Source organism: Rhipicephalus microplus, chromosome X (assembly GCF_043290135.1).
Source record: "Rhipicephalus microplus isolate Deutch F79 chromosome X, USDA_Rmic, whole genome shotgun sequence".
Classification (NCBI taxonomy): domain Eukaryota; kingdom Metazoa; phylum Arthropoda; class Arachnida; order Ixodida; family Ixodidae; genus Rhipicephalus; species Rhipicephalus microplus.
In genome coordinates this window covers 269,049,487-269,067,417 of record NC_134710.1, presented here as the reverse complement: position 1 = coordinate 269,067,417, position 17,931 = coordinate 269,049,487, and the positions used below count along the sequence as shown (strand labels likewise).

The following is a 17,931-nucleotide window of genomic DNA, read 5'->3' as shown; positions in this document are numbered from 1 at the left end:
GGCTTGCCAACGTACTGCTCACCAATTTGGGAAATGAAATTCAGCATGTCGCAAAAGACACTGCCATCGCTTTTCTACACAGCTTTACTGAAGTTACCGACTTATGTGTCGTTGTGTCAGAGCCACCTACGTCGGATACTACGCATGACCTTGGAACATCTGTTTCAATCAGCCGAAGTCTATCGCCAGCCGAGAGGAAAATCCTACAAGACTTCATAGATGAACTCGCAGAATGTTTTTCCACCTCATCAAAAGTACGTCGCACGCAGATCATGAAGCACAGGATCATAACAGAGGAAACAACCAGGCCAGTATATCAACGCCCTTACAGAGTTTCGCCGAAAGAACGAGAGGTTATAAAGAGCCAGGTGCAAGAGATGTTGCAGGACGATGTCATTCAGCCATCTAGCAGCCCGTGGGCATCGCCGGTAGTTCTTGTGAGAAAAAAAGATAACACGTTGAGATTCTGTGTAGACTACCGGAAACTGAACAGCGTAACCAAGTGGGATGTATACCCCTTACCACGTATTAATAACACATTGGATCGGCTACCACACGCCAGATATTTCTCTTCACTCTACTTAAAAAGCGTATATTTGCAAATAGAAGTGGATGAAAAAGTCCGTGAAAAGACTGCTTTCGTAACCCCGGATGGCTTGTATGAGTTTAAAGCACTACCTTTCGGCCTCTGTTGTGCGCCACTGACAATCGAGCGCATTATGGACAGTGTCCTCGTGGGGCTGAAGCGAGTCATGCCTAGTCTTCTTGGACGATGTTGTGGTATTCTCTGCGACGTTTGACCAACACGTAGAGAGACTGCGGCCAGTGCTTCAGGCTATCCAGTCGGTCGGCTTGACAATCAAACCACAAAAGTGCCAGTTCGGATTCGACAAGCTTCGTTTTCTGGGACACGTAATCAGCGCGGAAGGTGTTGGCCTTGATATTGACAAGACTTCGGCGATCGCAGGATTCCGAAAGCCCAGAGACAAGAAAGAGATGCGTCGATTTTTGGGCTTATGTGCTTACTACAGAATATTTGTAGGAAATTTCTCGAAAATCACCGAACCTCTAAACAAACTCACAAAAGACGAAGAATCATTCGCTTGGGGTACAGAACAAGAAACCAGATTCAAGGAATTAAAGCAAAGTCTGCAAAGCCCACCAATCCTTGCCCACTTCGACGAAACCGCTGACACGGAACTCCATACAGACGCAAGCAATATTGGTCTCGGCGCAGTGCTCGTACAATGGCAAAATGGAGAAGAAAAGGTGATAGCTTATGCCAGCCGCACCCTCTCAAAAGACGAAAAAAAACTATTCCGCGACAGAAAAAGAGTGTTTGGCAGCGGTATGGGCTATCAGCAAGTTGGCTATCAGCAAGTAGCAACCCTTGTCTACAACCAGATGGGCTTGCACAGCAGAAGCTGTCAAAGCTTGCGGGATAACTACACCACCTCAGTAGACGCTGTAGTAGAAATCATAGACTACAAGCAGCATCAGGAAACGCGAGCAAAAGCAAGAAGACTTCTTGCACATTTCGAAAGCTTCGACTATCATTTCTGTATAGAAATGGCTTATCATGTGCTGTCGATGGTTGTCAAGGTTGCCCGGACGCTCAAGGATCCCACAATAAATCTTCTTACTGTATTCCAGGAAGTGAAAAATTTCCAAGTAGCACTCGAACAAATCAGGCTGGACGAGAGTACCTTTACAAAAGTTGTTTCAAGGTGCCACAGAGATATGCCAGACTCGTGGAATCAGCATTTCTGATGTGAGACATTAGAAAGTGTTTATGACACGCTAACATGAGCTAAGCCAGTCAGTTTTTTTTTACGAAACAAAGGAGGAAGATCTCCACGTCAGCGCTTTTTAGCCGATGAATGATGCTCTTGTTGAAGAAATTGAGGCCTGGTTCACGCAGGAAACCGTACTTCTCATATCTGCAATCATGAACATTTTGCACCCAACTGCTGGTGACGAGAAGATCAAAGTACCAAGAAAATAATTTGAAGTACAGTGTGACAGTATGCGGGCTGAATTCCGCTTACTCAAAGAACAGGTTAGCACTGAGCAAGCAATGTGCGGTTATGAATGGCTAGAGTGGTTACCAGAAAACGATTTGGGAACATTAGCTTACAAGAACTCTTTAGATGCGAAGCAGCTCTTTGACTAGCCTGTGTAATGCTTCCGCACCACTCCGTCCGCACCACTCCTCCGTCCGCACCACTCCTCTCGCCGTAGGTGTTGGAGCGGTGACAAGTAGCGATGTAAGACAAGTAGCGATGCAAGCCAAGTAGCGATGGAAAGCCAAGGGGGTGACCAGGAGAACACCCAAACTTAAGTCGCTAGATGATAGATAGATAGATAGATAGATAGATAGATAGATAGATAGATAGATAGATAGATAGATAGATAGATAGATAGATAGATAGATAGATAGATATATAGATAGATAGATAGATAGATAGATAGATAGATACTACGCAAAGAAGCTCTTCGCATTCAAAAAGCATCTTGCATCTTGCCACTATTGCATCTTGCCCCTGATGTGCGGGAACTGACGAATTGCGGCTAGATAGATAGATAGATAGATAGATAGATAGATAGATAGATAGATAGATAGATAGATAGATAGATAGATAGATAGATAGATAGATAGATAGATAGATAGATAGATAGATAGATAGATACGCTCAAAGCCGCCGAAGTTCGCTAAGAAATGCTTCGCATTTAAACACTTCTAATATGCACTACCATAACCATGAAGTTTAAAGCTTGACGGAAGCCCGTCTGGTCGGGATGATACATGCATAGAGTTAATACACAGACTAAGTTAATATACAGAGTTATAAAAGTTCATATACAGGGATAATATACGCACAGTGGTCACAGAATCGACTGGGGGAAGGCACGTGTTCTCGCTAGAGAAAAAGGACTGTCACGGCGTCTTTATCTTGAGTCGCTTGTGATACAAATCACTCGGCGCACTCTAAACAGGAACGATGGTAATCTGCCATCAATATACGCGCGCTGCCTGCGCGATATATTGAAACGTATATAAGGCGAACTGCTTCAGACATGTTTTCATTTCGCGCGCGCACGCGCGTGTGTGTGCGTGTGTGTGTTTTGAGCTTTCACTTTGGTCGGTGCAGAGTCTTCAGGTTTTTAGCCTTCAACCATATGACTGATTAATATGTGGGGTTTAACGTCCCAAAACCACCACCTTCAACCATATACCATAACCGTAAAGAAGCCCTGCTACACTTTTTGAGCATGGTCAGAAAACGCTGCCTATCGGTAGTAGAGGATCCCGACAACACGCGAGCCAAATAGCACTGAACGCGGACTAGAATTCACAAAGAATTATCTAAATCAGCTAAAAATAGATTTCTCTTCTCTCGACAAATCACGGAATAAGCCCAAAAATCACTCGTAGTAAGCCCATATTTTAAGAAAAAGTTTCATTTTATAACTTCACTCAGTAATATTCATGTATATATGTCATTGCCACAGATGCACAGAACGAAACAGAAAAAATTGTAGTGTGTCAAGCTCAGTGTCACCCTTTGCACCTCCGCAGATATCTATTACAAGCAAGAGGAGCACGTTCGACAGGCTTCTGTGAGGGCCGCCAACGTGCTGCGACGGCGGAGTCTGTGGGGGTGCAACCGGTTTATACTGGTGCGCGAACTGTGGAAGGCAGTACATGTGCCAGTGCTGACATTCGCCAACGCCGTCATCTGCCTGTCTGCAGCAACACGCCAGTGGTTGGAAAGAGGTCAGCGTGAGGTCGGGCGACTGGCGCTGGCGTGTCATGGACGTGTGGCTGTCGAAGCTGTACAAGGCCACCTCGGATGGTCAAGTTACGAGGCACGCGAGGCAAGGAGCAAGGCGGCCTACGAAGGACGTCTTCGCCTCATGAACGACCAGCGGTGGGCCCGTCATGTATTTAGATACACAGCTATCAAGGGCATGAACACACCATGGCGCAGGCGTCTCCACAATCTGTGCCGCAAGTACTCCCTTTTTACTGACCCTGTCCAGGAGGACAGTGAGAGGAAATGGGCAGTAGGAGTACGGAATAGAGTGCAGGAAGCTGAGACGTCGATGTGGCAGGCGGCTATAGAGAAGAAACCCAGCCTGGCCCTATACAGAGCTCAGAAGACCACCATCTCCGCCGAACGATTATACGACAATAATGTCGGCAGTGCGCTTCTGTTTGAGGCCCGTGCTGGAGCGCTCCGTACTCAGGTGTATCGCCGTCACTTCGGCCCGTCGTTGGCCGACGGCACTGTGCAGTGCAGGACATGCGGGAAAGACGAGGAGAACATTGAACACCTGGTGCTTCACTGCGAACGCCTGTGTCCCCGTCAGACAGATGGCGCCACACTACCGGAGGCACTCGGCTTTGTGAAAGACTGCGGCGCACCGGGAGGCGACAGCCGCGTTACCAACGTGCACTCCCTGGCAGCGACAGCAATAACCAAAGCAAGGCTTCTACAGTGGTGGTCAAGGAGAGAGAGAGAGAGAAACAACATTTTTCGTGCATCCGGCGTGCGGGAAGTCACCGGCCGCGCAGGGCGCGGGTATTCCCTATCTAAAGACTATAGCTAATAGTCCTATAGTCCCAGGCTCTAGATCTTGAGGACGTTGTGCTCTGGCTAGGCATTGGATACTCGGGCTCCTCCACTCCCGTTGTCCGGGGCGTCAGTTCCCTTTCTCGTCTGCTTTGCCAGGGCCTCCTCAAGCCGCTGGATGGCCCTTCGTTGTGTGTTTAAGTCTTGGGAGCGTATCCATGCTCCCACCTCATCGGGATACGTGGCGTCCTGGCACTGCCCATTCCCATTGTTCACACCACTGTTACACCCGCCCCACATGATGTGGCGGAGGGTGGCTAGTTCACGTTCGCACGCGCTACACTTAGCGTCCACAAACATGTCGGGGCATACGTGCCGGGCCAATGCTGGCGTTAGCACGCATTCCGTTTGCAGTTGTCGGAGCTTCACTGCTTCCGCACGTGACAGTTCACGATGCGGGGGCGGAAAGGCTCTCCTCGCCTCTCTGTAGGCCGCCAGGATCCCTCCGTAGTCGGTGAGGGGATCGAGGTCTTCTTCTCGTTCTTCACCGCTGGTTTCAGGGAGACGGGCTGCCGCGGTCCGGCACGTGATGAGATCACGGGCCACAGCGTCCGCCTCCTCGTTGCGGTTCTCAATGTCGGGAGCCAGTTGTCCCATGTGGGCTGGGAACCATTTGAGGGCGATGGTTGGCCCTGTAGCGGCGCCGCGAGCAGCCCGCGAAGCCGCGATGGACGTCACTAGCCGCTCCGTGCCCCGCCAGACCATGCCTCGGGCAAAATTCCTGATTGCCTGCTTTGAGTCGCTTAGCACCGTGCGCGTGCCCGGCCTACCTGTGGCCAGGGCTATCGCCGCCTCCTCTGCCTGGCCGGCTGTTCGGGCGCGCACGGTGCTTGCTGTTAGTAGTTTACCGGTAGTGGCGCTGACCACCACTGCTGCGAAGGCGTTGCGTCTTCCCGGATATCTTGCGGCGTCCCCGTAGACTGCGCCCTCGTCTCTCTGATGTTGACGGGCCAGCGCCACTGCTCTCGCCGCTCGCCTGCCCACGTCCCTTTCTGGGTCCATGTTCTTTGGCAGCGGGTAGACAATGATTTTCCTCGCTGCCTCATCGCTCAGGGGGACGGACTTGTTTTTCTAGCTGCCCGTCCGGTCCTGCTCCCGGGCGTTCTCCAGGAGGTAATAATCCTACCCGATCGAGTAATCCTCTGCCCGCGGCTGTGTCGCTCAGGCGGCTCAGCTGCGAAGCTCTCTGGGCCTCGCTGATCTCCGAGAGCGTGTTGTGTGTTCCCAGAGACAGCAAGGCCGTTGTCTTTGTGCCTGGTAGGAGCCCAAGAGCCCCCGCGTAAGCCTTCCGGATGGCAGCGTCGATCTTGGCTCGTTCCGCGCCGGTCCAGCGGTGAAAGGCCCCCACATATGCCGCGTGGCTTATAACGAAAGCCTGCAGCAGATGCAGGAGCCCCCTCTCTTTCATGCCCCGGTAGCGGGACGACATTCGCTTGACCAGGCGCGCTGCGATGCCCATCTTGATGACCATCGTGGCGTTGGTTTGGGTGCCGTCCACGAACATACCCAGGACTCGAAGCCCCGGGACGTGCGGGATCTGCATACCGTCACTGGTGCGCACGATGATGTTCTCGGCCGCCTCTCGACTTGCCTTCTTTCTGTGCCTCCCAGGTGGTGGCAGGATGAGTAGCTGTGATTTTTGTGGCGAACACCGCAAGCCCGTGCCCAAGAGTGCGGACTCCACGGCGTCCACCGCCGCCTGCAGACCCGCCTCGATGTCTCCGTCGCTTCCACCCGTGGCCCAGATGGTTACGTCGTCGGCGTAGAGGCAGTGTCGTATCCCCGGGCCCAGCACCTCCAGACGCCTGGCCACCTCGATCATGACAATGTTAAACAGGAACGGGGAGATGACCGAGCCCTGTGGGGTCCCGACACTGCCCAGCTCTCGTTCTTCGAGCTTCGTTCCTCCCACCTCCAGCCTGGCCGTGCGGCGAGAAAGGAAGGCTCTGATGTAGTTGTATGATCTTGCGCCCAGCCCCAGGCGGGACACCTGAGCCAGGACCGACGAGTGTCTAACGTTGTCGCAGGCGTTCTGCAGGTCCAGGCCCAAGATCGCTCGGTTGTCATTCTTTGGAGTCCCGCCCGGTGGGTCAAGGACTTCTCGTTGGATCAGGAGCATGGCGTCTTGCGTTCCCAACTTGGCCCGGAAGCCAAGCATTGAGTCTGGGTAGACATGGTGCGCTTCCATGTAACGGTTCCACCGGGTGTTAAGAACGTGCTCCAGTACCTTGCCCACGCAGGACGTGAGCGAGATGGGACGCAGGCCCTCTATACCCGGTGGCTTGTTTGGTTTTGGCAGCAGGATCGTCTTTGCTGTCTTCCAGGCCTTGGGCAGCTTGCCGTTACGCCAGCATTCGTTGTAGTAGCGTGTCAGTGATGTGATGGCTGAGTCACTCAGGTTGCGTAGAGCTTTGTTAGTAACTCTGTCGGGTCCGGCGGCCGAACGACTGTTCAGGTCCTGCGCCGCCTGCCTCACTTCCCATTCCTCTAGATCTCGGTCGAGGTGGAGGTTCGGCTGGCCGGCGTAGTCTGGGTGATCTTCGTGACTGGTGATGGGGAGGTAGCGCTCGTTGAGTCGCTTGAACATCTCCTCTTCGCCCAGTTGACGAGCGGTGGTGTGTAGGATTTGGGCCATGCGTGTACGTTGGTATTCGCAGCTCTTGGTCTCATCCATCAGTTGCCTAAGGAGTTTCCAAGTGCTGCCACGGTGAAGCTGTCCGTCAGCCTGGCTGCAGAGTGCAAACCACTGCTGTGAGCAGAGCTGCCTGCTGTGTCGCTCGATCTCTCAGCCGAGTTCTGCGATCTTCTTTCGTAGCTTTCTGTTGTGACGTTGCCGCCGCCAACGCTTTTGGAGCGAGCGCCTGGCTTCGAGGAGGTGGGCTAGTCTCGGGTCCATGGTTTCGATTTCTTCGGGTGCATCGATCTCTTCTGTGGCCGCTTCTGTTGCCGCCAGCAGCTTCGCTGACCACTCGTCGATATTGTCGACTTCGCCGAGTTCTGTGTTACGGAACTTGCTCCAGTCGACGAGTTTGTGCTTTGATGTTTTGTCGCGGTTCGGGTTTCCGTTGAGATGAGCCAGCGGTAATTCAATTTCGATGATGAAGTGATCGCTGCCCAGGTTGATTCCCGTATTCCTCCACTTCGCGGTGCCACCTTCGGGCAGCATCGCAAAGGTGAGGTCTGGATTTGTATCCCGGGCAACCGATGTTCCGATCCTTGATGGATGGGCTGGATTCATCAGTAACGTGAACTCGGCTTCGCCGGCATCTTCAAGAAGGTTCCTTCCCTTGGACGTGGTGGTCGTGTAGCCGAGCTCTCGATGTTGCGCGTTGAAATCGCCGCATATTACCGCGGCAGCGTCTCCTCTTTTGGCCAGGTCTTTCTGTGCTTGTGATGTGGCACTTTTGATCTTATGGAAAAGAGTTTTGAATTTCTGCTTTCCATGTCTTGGATTGCTATAGATGTTAGCGATGAAGACGGTGGTTGATGTCTCCTTCTTTCTTGCATCCCGGGTTCCTCGTCCTTTGCCGCTAATCGCTAGCTCGGTGACGCACAGCTCGATGGCGGTGTCCCTGCTGCCCAGGAACTGTTGGTGTTTCACGTGGGCGATGCCTTTCCGGATGAACGTGCACACGCCCTGCGCCGCACCCTTCCCGCATGTGCGAGCGGAAGGGGGGCAGGCGTGTGTCCGATACCCTGGCAGCGTCGGCGTGTCTTTGGTGTGGGTTTCTTGGACCGCTATCACGTCCGGGCGAGCCGTCGGTGCCAGCGATCTCAAGTACTGTTGTAGGATTGCTTTTCGGCACCGGAACCCGTTGGCGTTCCAGTGCCAGATCTTGATCTTATTGTTGCTGTCCATTATGAGGGAGAGCCTTTTGTGTTTGGCAATATTGATGCGCCGCTTCACCAATTAGCGGCTGCAGCTTCTCGGGGCTCACGGCCCTCTCTAGCGCTTGCTCGATTTGGAGCTGAATCGTTTGCGCAAGTTGCTGTTGGATGACTTGGGTGCATTTCGTGAGGATTCTCTGCTCGATGCCCTCAAAGCTCTTGCCCCATTTCTTTATAGCTCTCGCGTTCCGACCGATCTTCTTACTGAAGCTCCCGTAGCCGAGGGGTTTGGTCCTGTCTCCGTTGTTTGTAGTTGCCACCGAGATGACCGAGGCACTATCATCTTCTTCCTCGTTGCTTTCGCTTTCTAGTTCCTCTTCGTGTTGTGCTTCCAGCCGACAGTGAACAATTGTGATGTTCATGGACCTGGTGTGATTTTTCTTTCCTTTTTTTTTCTCGTTCCGGTCAGGACAGTAAAAGGTGCCCCCCCCGGTATAAAGGGGAAGACCATAGAGATCATCATGATCATCATCAGTGCGAAAGCACTGGGGTTTAGGGACCGGGAGGGCAAAATAGACTTTAAGCGGGTAGACTTAACTAGAAGAAGGTTATCTGATTGGTGGCTAAAGTCAAGGCACGAGTGAAAATCAAACCCTTCACTGCAAAGTACGAATCCTCAAACTCACTTTTTAAAGAAAAAAAAAATAAATCTAGTTTTTGGTTCATTAAGTATTACGGCTTGGTGGCGCTAGCCACCGCCCGATCTGAAGGGTACAGCCATATCCATCCATCCATCCAGTCGCGTATTAAAAAAAAATGAAAAAGTGCTAAAGGTCACAAGGCGCGACTGACGTTTTTTGTTTGCCCCTCCCATCTCTCTCTGCTTAGCTTACAGCAAGGTATATGTAAACTGGTAGTGTAACTTCTATAGAAGCCCATAGATCCAGTAGTCGGCGGCTCGTCGCCACCGTCACCATCTACGTGATGAGGAGACAAATAATAGCAAAAAAACTATGCCACAACTGGAAGTGGTAGCGACGTCGAGCATCTGCCCTACATGGCGCGAAATTGAATATTTTTTATTGCTAACCTGCTACGTGCGTTCATTATTACGTGATTTTAATTGCACCTTAATTTTGCCTTGTTAATTTCATCCGAGAGAAAACAAACAAAAATAACACAGATTGAGGAAGCAAAGTTGTTTTATTAGCCAAATGACGTACCTGCAATGTGCACAGAAAACTTCAAAGAGGCAATTGTGAGACAACTGTTCACGATCACAATAGCATAACAGTTCGACAACTCACGTAGCCAATTCGTCGAAAACCACTGCAGCGATACATCAGCTTCGAAAACATAGCTCTGGCAGCCGTACAGTTTTCTTTTTGCTTAGCCTGTCTCATTGACAGTCACCAAAGGCGAGGGCACGCCGGCCGTGCGCCAGCGAAAGCAGTCGGCAGTCACAGGAGCGGCTATCTACGCATTTTTGTGAGCTAGTGGAGCTTTGAAATGCACATAAAAAATAAGTAAACTTAGGAAGGTACGCACGAAACCACCACGGAAAAGTGAGCGGTGGCTAATGCGCCGCGCCAAAGAACGCACCGAACTAAACACAAGCTGATTGCATATTGCTTGGAGGCTGGATACGCCCCCAAATCCGGGGAGAGTATATACTGTGACGCGATCTCTTGATTGCACAGCTGCGCACACAGCAAGAGAACGCGGCCCAACTTCTGCAACGTGCAGTTCATTTCGTTAATTACGTTGCGCACACACTCGCGAAATGCACGGCGGACGACGCGTCATTGATTCCCTAACTCTGAGACACGATCTCTGTTGCACAGCAGCGCACACAGCGAGAGAACGCGCTCCGACTTCTGCAATGCGCGTTTTACGTTCATTCTGTTACGTAGCTCACGCACTCGCGAAATGCACCACGGACGACACTAAACACTCTCGGAGAAGCCACAACTACAGGGGCGAATTTCTTCGCCAAATTTGGCGACAGTCTGGCAACAACCATTCCAAAGTCTGGCAACGCCAAGCAGAACCTTGCCAAGGATAGAGTGTACTTCTAGTACACTCTACTACAGTGAACAAGAACTCTACCAAGGACTCTTCCTCGAAACTCGTAAAAGGACAGAAGTATGAAGCTGTGGCGGTAAACGGCCATTACTCCTGGGTGCATATAATTATTGCTCGATATCAGTCATTGGTAGAGCATCATCTTTTGCCGCTGAATATGACCCTATCGTGCCGATTTCTGAACCACAACACTTGGCAAGCTGTAGTCGTGGCATTTTTCCTTTTGTGTGTGTGCGCGTGCGTCACGACGTCACGAAAATTTGTCGCAAACTAAAAGAGGAATTAAAGTGGACGAAAAATCACGTTTTGTCTGTGGCAGTTTGATTGTTTGATATGTGGGGTTTAACGTCCCCAAACCACCATATGATTATGAGACGCCGTAGTGGAGGGCTTTAGAAATTTCGACCACCTTGGGTGAGCACACGGGCCTACAACATTTCCGCCTCCATCGGAAATGCAGCCGCCGCAGCCGGGATTCGATCCCGCGACCTGCGGGTCAGCAGCCGAGTACCTTAGCCATCAGAACACCGCGGCGGGGCATGTGTCTGTGGCAGTTCATCGATTTTTCTTCCACATAATTGCCTTCAATTTTCGACAATATCTACAGTTCAAAAAAATTGCCCGCAGCTTCCCTCGGGGGAACACTGAGGAGGATGCGGACCATATAATTGGTTAACGGGGTGTTAAAGTGCGACTTACTTGGGTCGATGGCTAAATTGGTTAACGTGGTTGTGAAATGGGGTGTTAAATTGCGACTTACTTGGGTCGATGGCTAAATTGGTTAACGTGGTTGTAGGAGGGGGTGTTAAATGAGTGAACACGTACACACGTATGCGAAAGGGCGGCGCTGGTCGAAGGGACGTCGATCATTGTGTTTGTGGATTCGTTGGAATTCATTTCACCGTGACCTTGGACGTCGACGCGCCGTACAAACCAACCGACGAGCGGCAACTGAGCGAGCGAGCGCCGACCTTGAGTATATATACAGCACGACGGCGCATGCACTGTCAGCTGTTGAATGTTCTCGAAGTGCGACGCCACATGCGCGTCCACTGGAGAATCAGGAGAATTGTAGATGTCGAACGCGGTGTGTAGAGGAGGAAGGGTGCACAGATGGTGGAGGAGTGAAGCGCGCGCGGTGTGTAGAGGAGGAAGGGATGCACAGATGGTGGAAGAGTGGGCGACGGCGCGACGGCGCATGCGCGCGCGTCAGCTGTCGAATGTTCGAGAAGCGGTGCGGACGGCGCGGACAGCGCGGACGGCGCACTACAAGGCGCGAGTATAAGATGCTTCCGCATCTAAAAGACAATGTCTATTATGCTTTTCTTGAATAAAATTCACACACACACACACACGCACACACACGCACACACACACATACATACATACACACACATATATATATATATATATATAGAAATTGGCTTGAGCGGACAAACGTGCGAAAACTTTTATTGCTCCTACGTTTCGGCCGGGGTCCGGCCTTCGTCAGGGAACTATATATATATATATATATATATATATATATATATATATATATATATATATATATATATATATATATATATATATATATTGTTAAGGCGTTTATTAGCCGGCAACGAGCGAGAATATGCAATGGCGACAGTCACAGCAAAGCACGGGCTCCCAGCGCGAGCGACGTCCTTGTTGGGTAGCCCCACTAGAAGGTACGCAAGAGTTCGACCCATTTCATAGTTCGGAGGCTTCGCTACAATTACCCCGGGGTCGAAGAGGGAGCCGCCTGGCGACCTAACAGCTTGTTATTATTAGCGGGTCATAATAAGCCTTCAGGCGCTCCACGTTGACGATGTCTCGCCCACGGCGGCGCATGTCCGAAGATTGTTCAACGGGTTCGATCCGATAGTTGACGGGTGAGGTGCTCTCGATGACACGGTAGGGGCCTTCGTATTTGGGACGTAGTTTGGAAGAGGGGCCAGCGGCAGAGGTTGGGGTCGAGAGCAATACAAGCGCACCAGGAAGGAACATGGGCTCAGAATTGGTGGAGCCATCACGGATACTCTTCTGCCGCTCTTGATCTTGCGTCGTAAAAGTCTTGGCAAGCTCGCGACACTCTTCAGCAAGCCTGGCTGTCTCGGAAATAGGTGTACACTCAGATGGATCCGGCGTGTACGGGAGTATCGTGTCCATGGTGTGCGACGGGTGCCTTCCGTACAGCAAGTAGAAAGGTGAAAAACTAGTCGTGCTCTGAGGGGCGGTGTTGTAGGCGTAGGTGACGAAGGGCAGTATATTATCCCAATTAGTGTGGTTGGCAGCGACGTACATAGAAAGCATGTCGCCGAGGGTGCGGTTAAAGCGTTCGGTGAGGCCATTCGTCTGTGGGTGGTAAGCAGTAGTTTTGCGGTGGACAGAATGGCACTCCGTCAGAATGGCTTCGACGACTTCCGACAAGAAGACACGGCCTCGATCACTGAGAAGCTCTTGGGGTGGTCCGTGGCGCAGTATAAATCGATGCAGCAGGAAGGACGCAACATCGCGCGCAGCAGCCGCAGGGAGAGCGGCGGTTTCGGCGTATCGCGTTAAATGGTCAACGGCAACGATGGCCCAGCGGTTACCAGCCGACGTCAGATGAAGTGGTCCATACAAATCGATACCTACGCGCCCAAAGGGACGGTCAGGGCAAGGTAACGGTTGTAGACTGGCGTGCGACATGTGGGCTGACGGTTTACGGCGTTGGCAAGTGAGGCAAGAGCGAACGAACTGCTGCACATAGCGGTACATCCCGCGCCAGAAGTAGCGTTGTCGAATGCGATGGTAGGTTTTGAATACCCCAGAGTGCGCGCATTGCGGATCAGAATGGAATGATTCACATATCTCTGACCGCAGACTGCGGGGTATCACGAGTAACCACTGCCGGCCGTCGGCGTCGTAATTGCGTCGGTGTAGGAGGCCGTCACGAATGGCGAAATGGCGAGCTTGACGACGCAATGCACGCGTGGATGGCGTTGCGGATGGGTCAGAGAGCATGTCGATGAGCGGGCCGATCCAATTATCCTTTCGCTGTTCGGTAGCGATGATGTCAACATCAATGGCAGAAACAGCAGCCGAGGATACTGAGCAGAGCACATCACCTTCAGGCAGAGGGGAGCGCGAGAGGGCGTCGGCGTCAGCATGCTGGCGTCCGTTGCGGTACAGCACGCGGATATCGTAGTCTTGTAAGCGAAGAGCCCAACGGGCGAGACGGCCTGAGGGATCCTTCAATGATGAAAGCCAGCATAGTGCATGATGGTCGGTGACGACATCGAATGGGCGACCATACAAATAAGGTCGAAACTTTGTAAGAGCCCAGACGATCGCCAGGCACTCTTTCTCCGTGACGGTGTAGTTTTTCTCGGCTCTCGTGAGCGTACGGCTTGCATATGCTACGACATATTCAGGGAATCCGGGTTTTCGCTGCGCCAGGACAGCGCCGAGGCCTACTCCGCTGGCGTCCGTGTGCACCTCCGTTGGGGCTGTAGGGTCGTAGTGGCGTAGAATGGGAGGCGACGTCAACAAATGGCGGAGCTTCGCGAACGCGTCGTCACACTCGGATGACCACGAATTGAAGGGCCCGTTGCTTCCAAGGAGCTTCGTCAGCGGTGATATGATCGTGGCGAAATTTCGTATGAAGCGTCGGAAGTATGAGCACAGGCCCACGAAACTACGCAGTTCTTTGACAGATGCAGGTTTGGGGAATTCGGCCACGGCCTGAAGCTTGGCAGGATCAGGAAGAATGCCGTCTTTGGACACGACGTACCCCAGTATGGTGAGTTGCCGTGCTGCAAAGCGGCACTTTTTCAGATTTAGTTGTAAGCCGGCATTGCTCACACGTGCGAAAACTTCTTTCAGACATTGGAGATGCGTGGAGAAATCCGGAGCAAAGACAATGACATCGTCGAGGTAACACAAGCACGTGTACCATTTCAAGTTGCGCAGAATGGTGTCCATCATGCGCTCAAAGGTCGCAGGTGCATTACATAGACCAAACGGCATGACGTTAAACTCGTACAAGCCGTCTGGCGTGACGAAGGCGGTCTTTGGTCGAGCGTCGTCAGCCATGGGTACTTGCCAGTACCCCGAGCGCAGATCGAGAGAAGAAAAAAAATCGGCTCCATGAAGGCTGTCAATCGCGTCATCGATGCGTGGCAGTGGATAAACATCCTTGCGAGTGATCTTATTGAGCCGTCTGTAGTCTACACAGAACCGCACAGAACCGTCTTTCTTCGCAACAAGAACAACAGGAGACGCCCATGGACTGTCGGAGGGCCGAATAACGTCGCGTCGGAGCATATCGTCAACCTGATCATTAATTACTCGACGTTCAGCAGGCGACACGCGATATGGACGTTGCCGTAAAGGTGGATGGTCACCAGTGTCGATGCGATGCGTAACAACGGACGTGCGACCGAGAGAACTTCGCCCGACATCGAAAGAAGAACGATATTCTTGTAACAGGTCCAGAAGTTGGGAACGCTGTACGGCCGTAAGGTTGTCAGCGATGGAGGGGCCAAATACATCAGCAGACGACGAATCAGAAGTGGAAACAGCATTGATGGTATACGACCTGGGAGCGCGCGTGTCATCGGGTACGTCCAGGACTTGTGCGTCGTCGACTGGTTCCACTCTGCCGAGACATTCCCCTCGAAGCAAGGTAACAGCGTACGGGAACGGGTTGGTTACAAAAATAGCAGTGTTGCCCTGGTTGACCTGCACGGTCGCGAAAGGTACTAGCAACCCTTTCCTGCTGCAAGCGCGGTCAGATGGCGAAACAAGTCCAATGGTGTCGGAGAGACCAGCGCAGTAGACAGACACAGCCGTCGTCGAGTTTGGAGGCACTGTTGTATCGTCTCTCGTTAGAATCTTGCTCAGTGTCGGGGGACTGTCTTCTGGCGTCAAATGCGAGAAGGGTGAGAGCTCAATTTCGGCAGCGGCACAATGGATGACGGCGTCATGGCGGGAGAGAAAGTCCCATCCCAGGATGACGTCATGAGAGCATGCCTGAATGACGATGAACTGGGCGACATACAGAACGTCCTGGATGACAACGCGAGCTGTGCACCCTGCTGTAGGATGAATGCGGTGCAAACTCGCAGTACGAAGGGATAACCCAGAAAGTGGCGTCGTCACTTTTCGAAGTAAGCGGCAGAGTTTTTCGTCCATAACTGATACGGCAGCTCCAGTGTCAATAAGAGCCGATGCACAAACACCGTCCACAAGCACGTCAATGACATTCGAGGGGCTGCTCTGAGGGCTTTCACATTGCGATAGCGTCGCTGTCCTTGCCTCAGGGACTGCGGCGACTAGTTTTCCCGCTCATGAGATGCCGCACTTGGCCGCATGGGAGACAGGGAACGGCGTCGTGGAGACGGTGATCTTCGAGACGGACCTGGGCGAGATCGATGGGGCATAGACGGCGGTTCTTCGCGATAAGGACGGCTGAGTTGGCCAGCAACAGGTGAAGAAATTGGAGCCGGCTGTACGCGATGGCAATAACGGGCCACGTGACCGGCGTAACCGCAGGCAAAGCAGATGGGCCGGTTGTCGGGTGTGCGCCATCTGTTCACCGGGGTAGGTCTCACCCATGTCGCAAGGGCTGATGGACGGAACGGTGGCTGCATGGTGGACTGAAGCTGAGGCTGAGGGGTTACGTCAACATACGTAGCGGGCATACCCGCTGCAACGGACGGAGGTCGTGCAGCAGCTTCAGCGTAGGTCAGAGGGGCGGGTGCTTGAACGACTTGGGGTGGCCTGGCGACCACTTGCGCGTAACTCAGGGACGCAGGAGCCGGAGGCTGTTGGGGGTGGTAAGCAGGCATTACCTCCGCTATTTCCTGTTCAATCGCTCGGCGGATGGGAGGGAGAAGGGTAGTAGTCGATTGTTGAACAGCAGGTTGGTGGGAAAAGGGCAGGAGGGAGAACTGACGCGCGATTTCCTCGCGGATAAAGGACTTCAGTTCTTCCATCAACGCCACTTGGTCACAACTGGCCTCCAAGCCAGCAAGCGTTGCAGCTCGTGGTGGGGAGCGTCGGGTCATCGAACGCTGCCGGCGGAGCTCCTCGTAGCTCTGGCACAGTGTGATGACCTCAGCCACCGTGCCGGGGTTTTTGGCGAGCAGCATCGTGAAGGCATCATCGTCGATGCCTTTCATGATGTTTCGGATCTTGTCAGACTCGGACATGGTGTGATTGGATTTGTTGCAGAGGTCCAGGACATCTTCAATATAGCTGGTGAATGACTCACCAGCCTCCTGAGCACGTTCACGCAAGTGCTGCTCGGCTTGCAGCTTGCGAACAGCAGGGCGGCCGAAGACGTTGACGATTGCGGTCTTGAAATCGGACCAGGTGGCAAAATCGGACGCGTGGTTGTTGTACCACAAACTGGCGACACCGGCAAGGTAAAACACCAAGTTTGTCAGCTTGCCGTCCTCGTCCCATTTGTTGGGGACGCTCACGCGGTCGTAAATGGCGAGCCAGTCCTCCACGTCAGTGCCATCAGCGCCAGTGAAGATGGGTGGATCGCGGATTCTGGGGACACCGGGACAAGGGGGTGGCATTGGAGGAGGCGTTTGCTGAGAAGCGTCTTGGTACATAGTAGATGGCAGGGTACGTGATCGTAGCTCCAAAGGCATAGACAGGGATCGCAGCACTCTCCACCAAATTGTTAAGGCGTTTATTAGCCGGCAACGAGCGAGAATATGCAATGGCGACAGTCACAGCAAAGCACGGGCTCCCAGCGCGAGCGGCGTCCTTGTTGGGTAGCCCCACTAGAAGGTACGCAAGAGTTCGACCCATTTCATAGTTCGGAGGCTTCGCTACAATATATATATATATATATATATATATATATATATATATATATATATATATATATATATATATATATATATATATATATATATATATATATATATATATACAAGTGTTTATCGCTCAGCACTAATAATTCTGAAAATGTCAACAATACACTACAGCTACAGTTAGCTAAGATAGCTAGATTAGGAGCTAAATCTTGAATAAACAATGTTATAATAGCTACTCGTACCTAAATCAAATTTTCCGTAGCTAGCCGAGCCCAAAAGTAGCTAGATATAGCTACGAAATAGCTAAATTGGCAACACTGCGTCTCGATGGCGCGCGCACTTGCACGCAACATAGAGAACGAAGCAACTGAAGGAGCAGCCAATGGAAACGTTTAGCGTTTCTCGTGCCGAACGGTTTTTCGTTTCACCTAGCCATACAGCTTTCACTGTAAAAGTCCTTACTCATTCTCGCCACTTTTCCTCCTCACTCTCGTAGAGACGAGCTTACGACCGGAACATAGCGAAAGAAAGAGCGAAGCGAGTGGGGGGCGCTTTTGCATCAT

At 52.1% G+C, this 17,931-nt stretch overlaps 1 protein-coding gene across 1 annotated transcript; it reads right to left on the bottom strand.

Annotated features, from left to right (window-relative positions):
• Positions 1 to 7,422: 7,422 nt before the first annotated feature.
• LOC142775254 (uncharacterized) lies at positions 7,423 to 8,496 on the bottom strand. Its single transcript, XM_075876601.1, has one exon. The coding sequence runs from the start codon at positions 8,494 to 8,496 to the stop codon at positions 7,423 to 7,425; it is 1,074 nt and encodes a 357-aa protein (XP_075732716.1).
• Between the last annotated feature and the right edge of the window lie 9,435 nt (positions 8,497 to 17,931).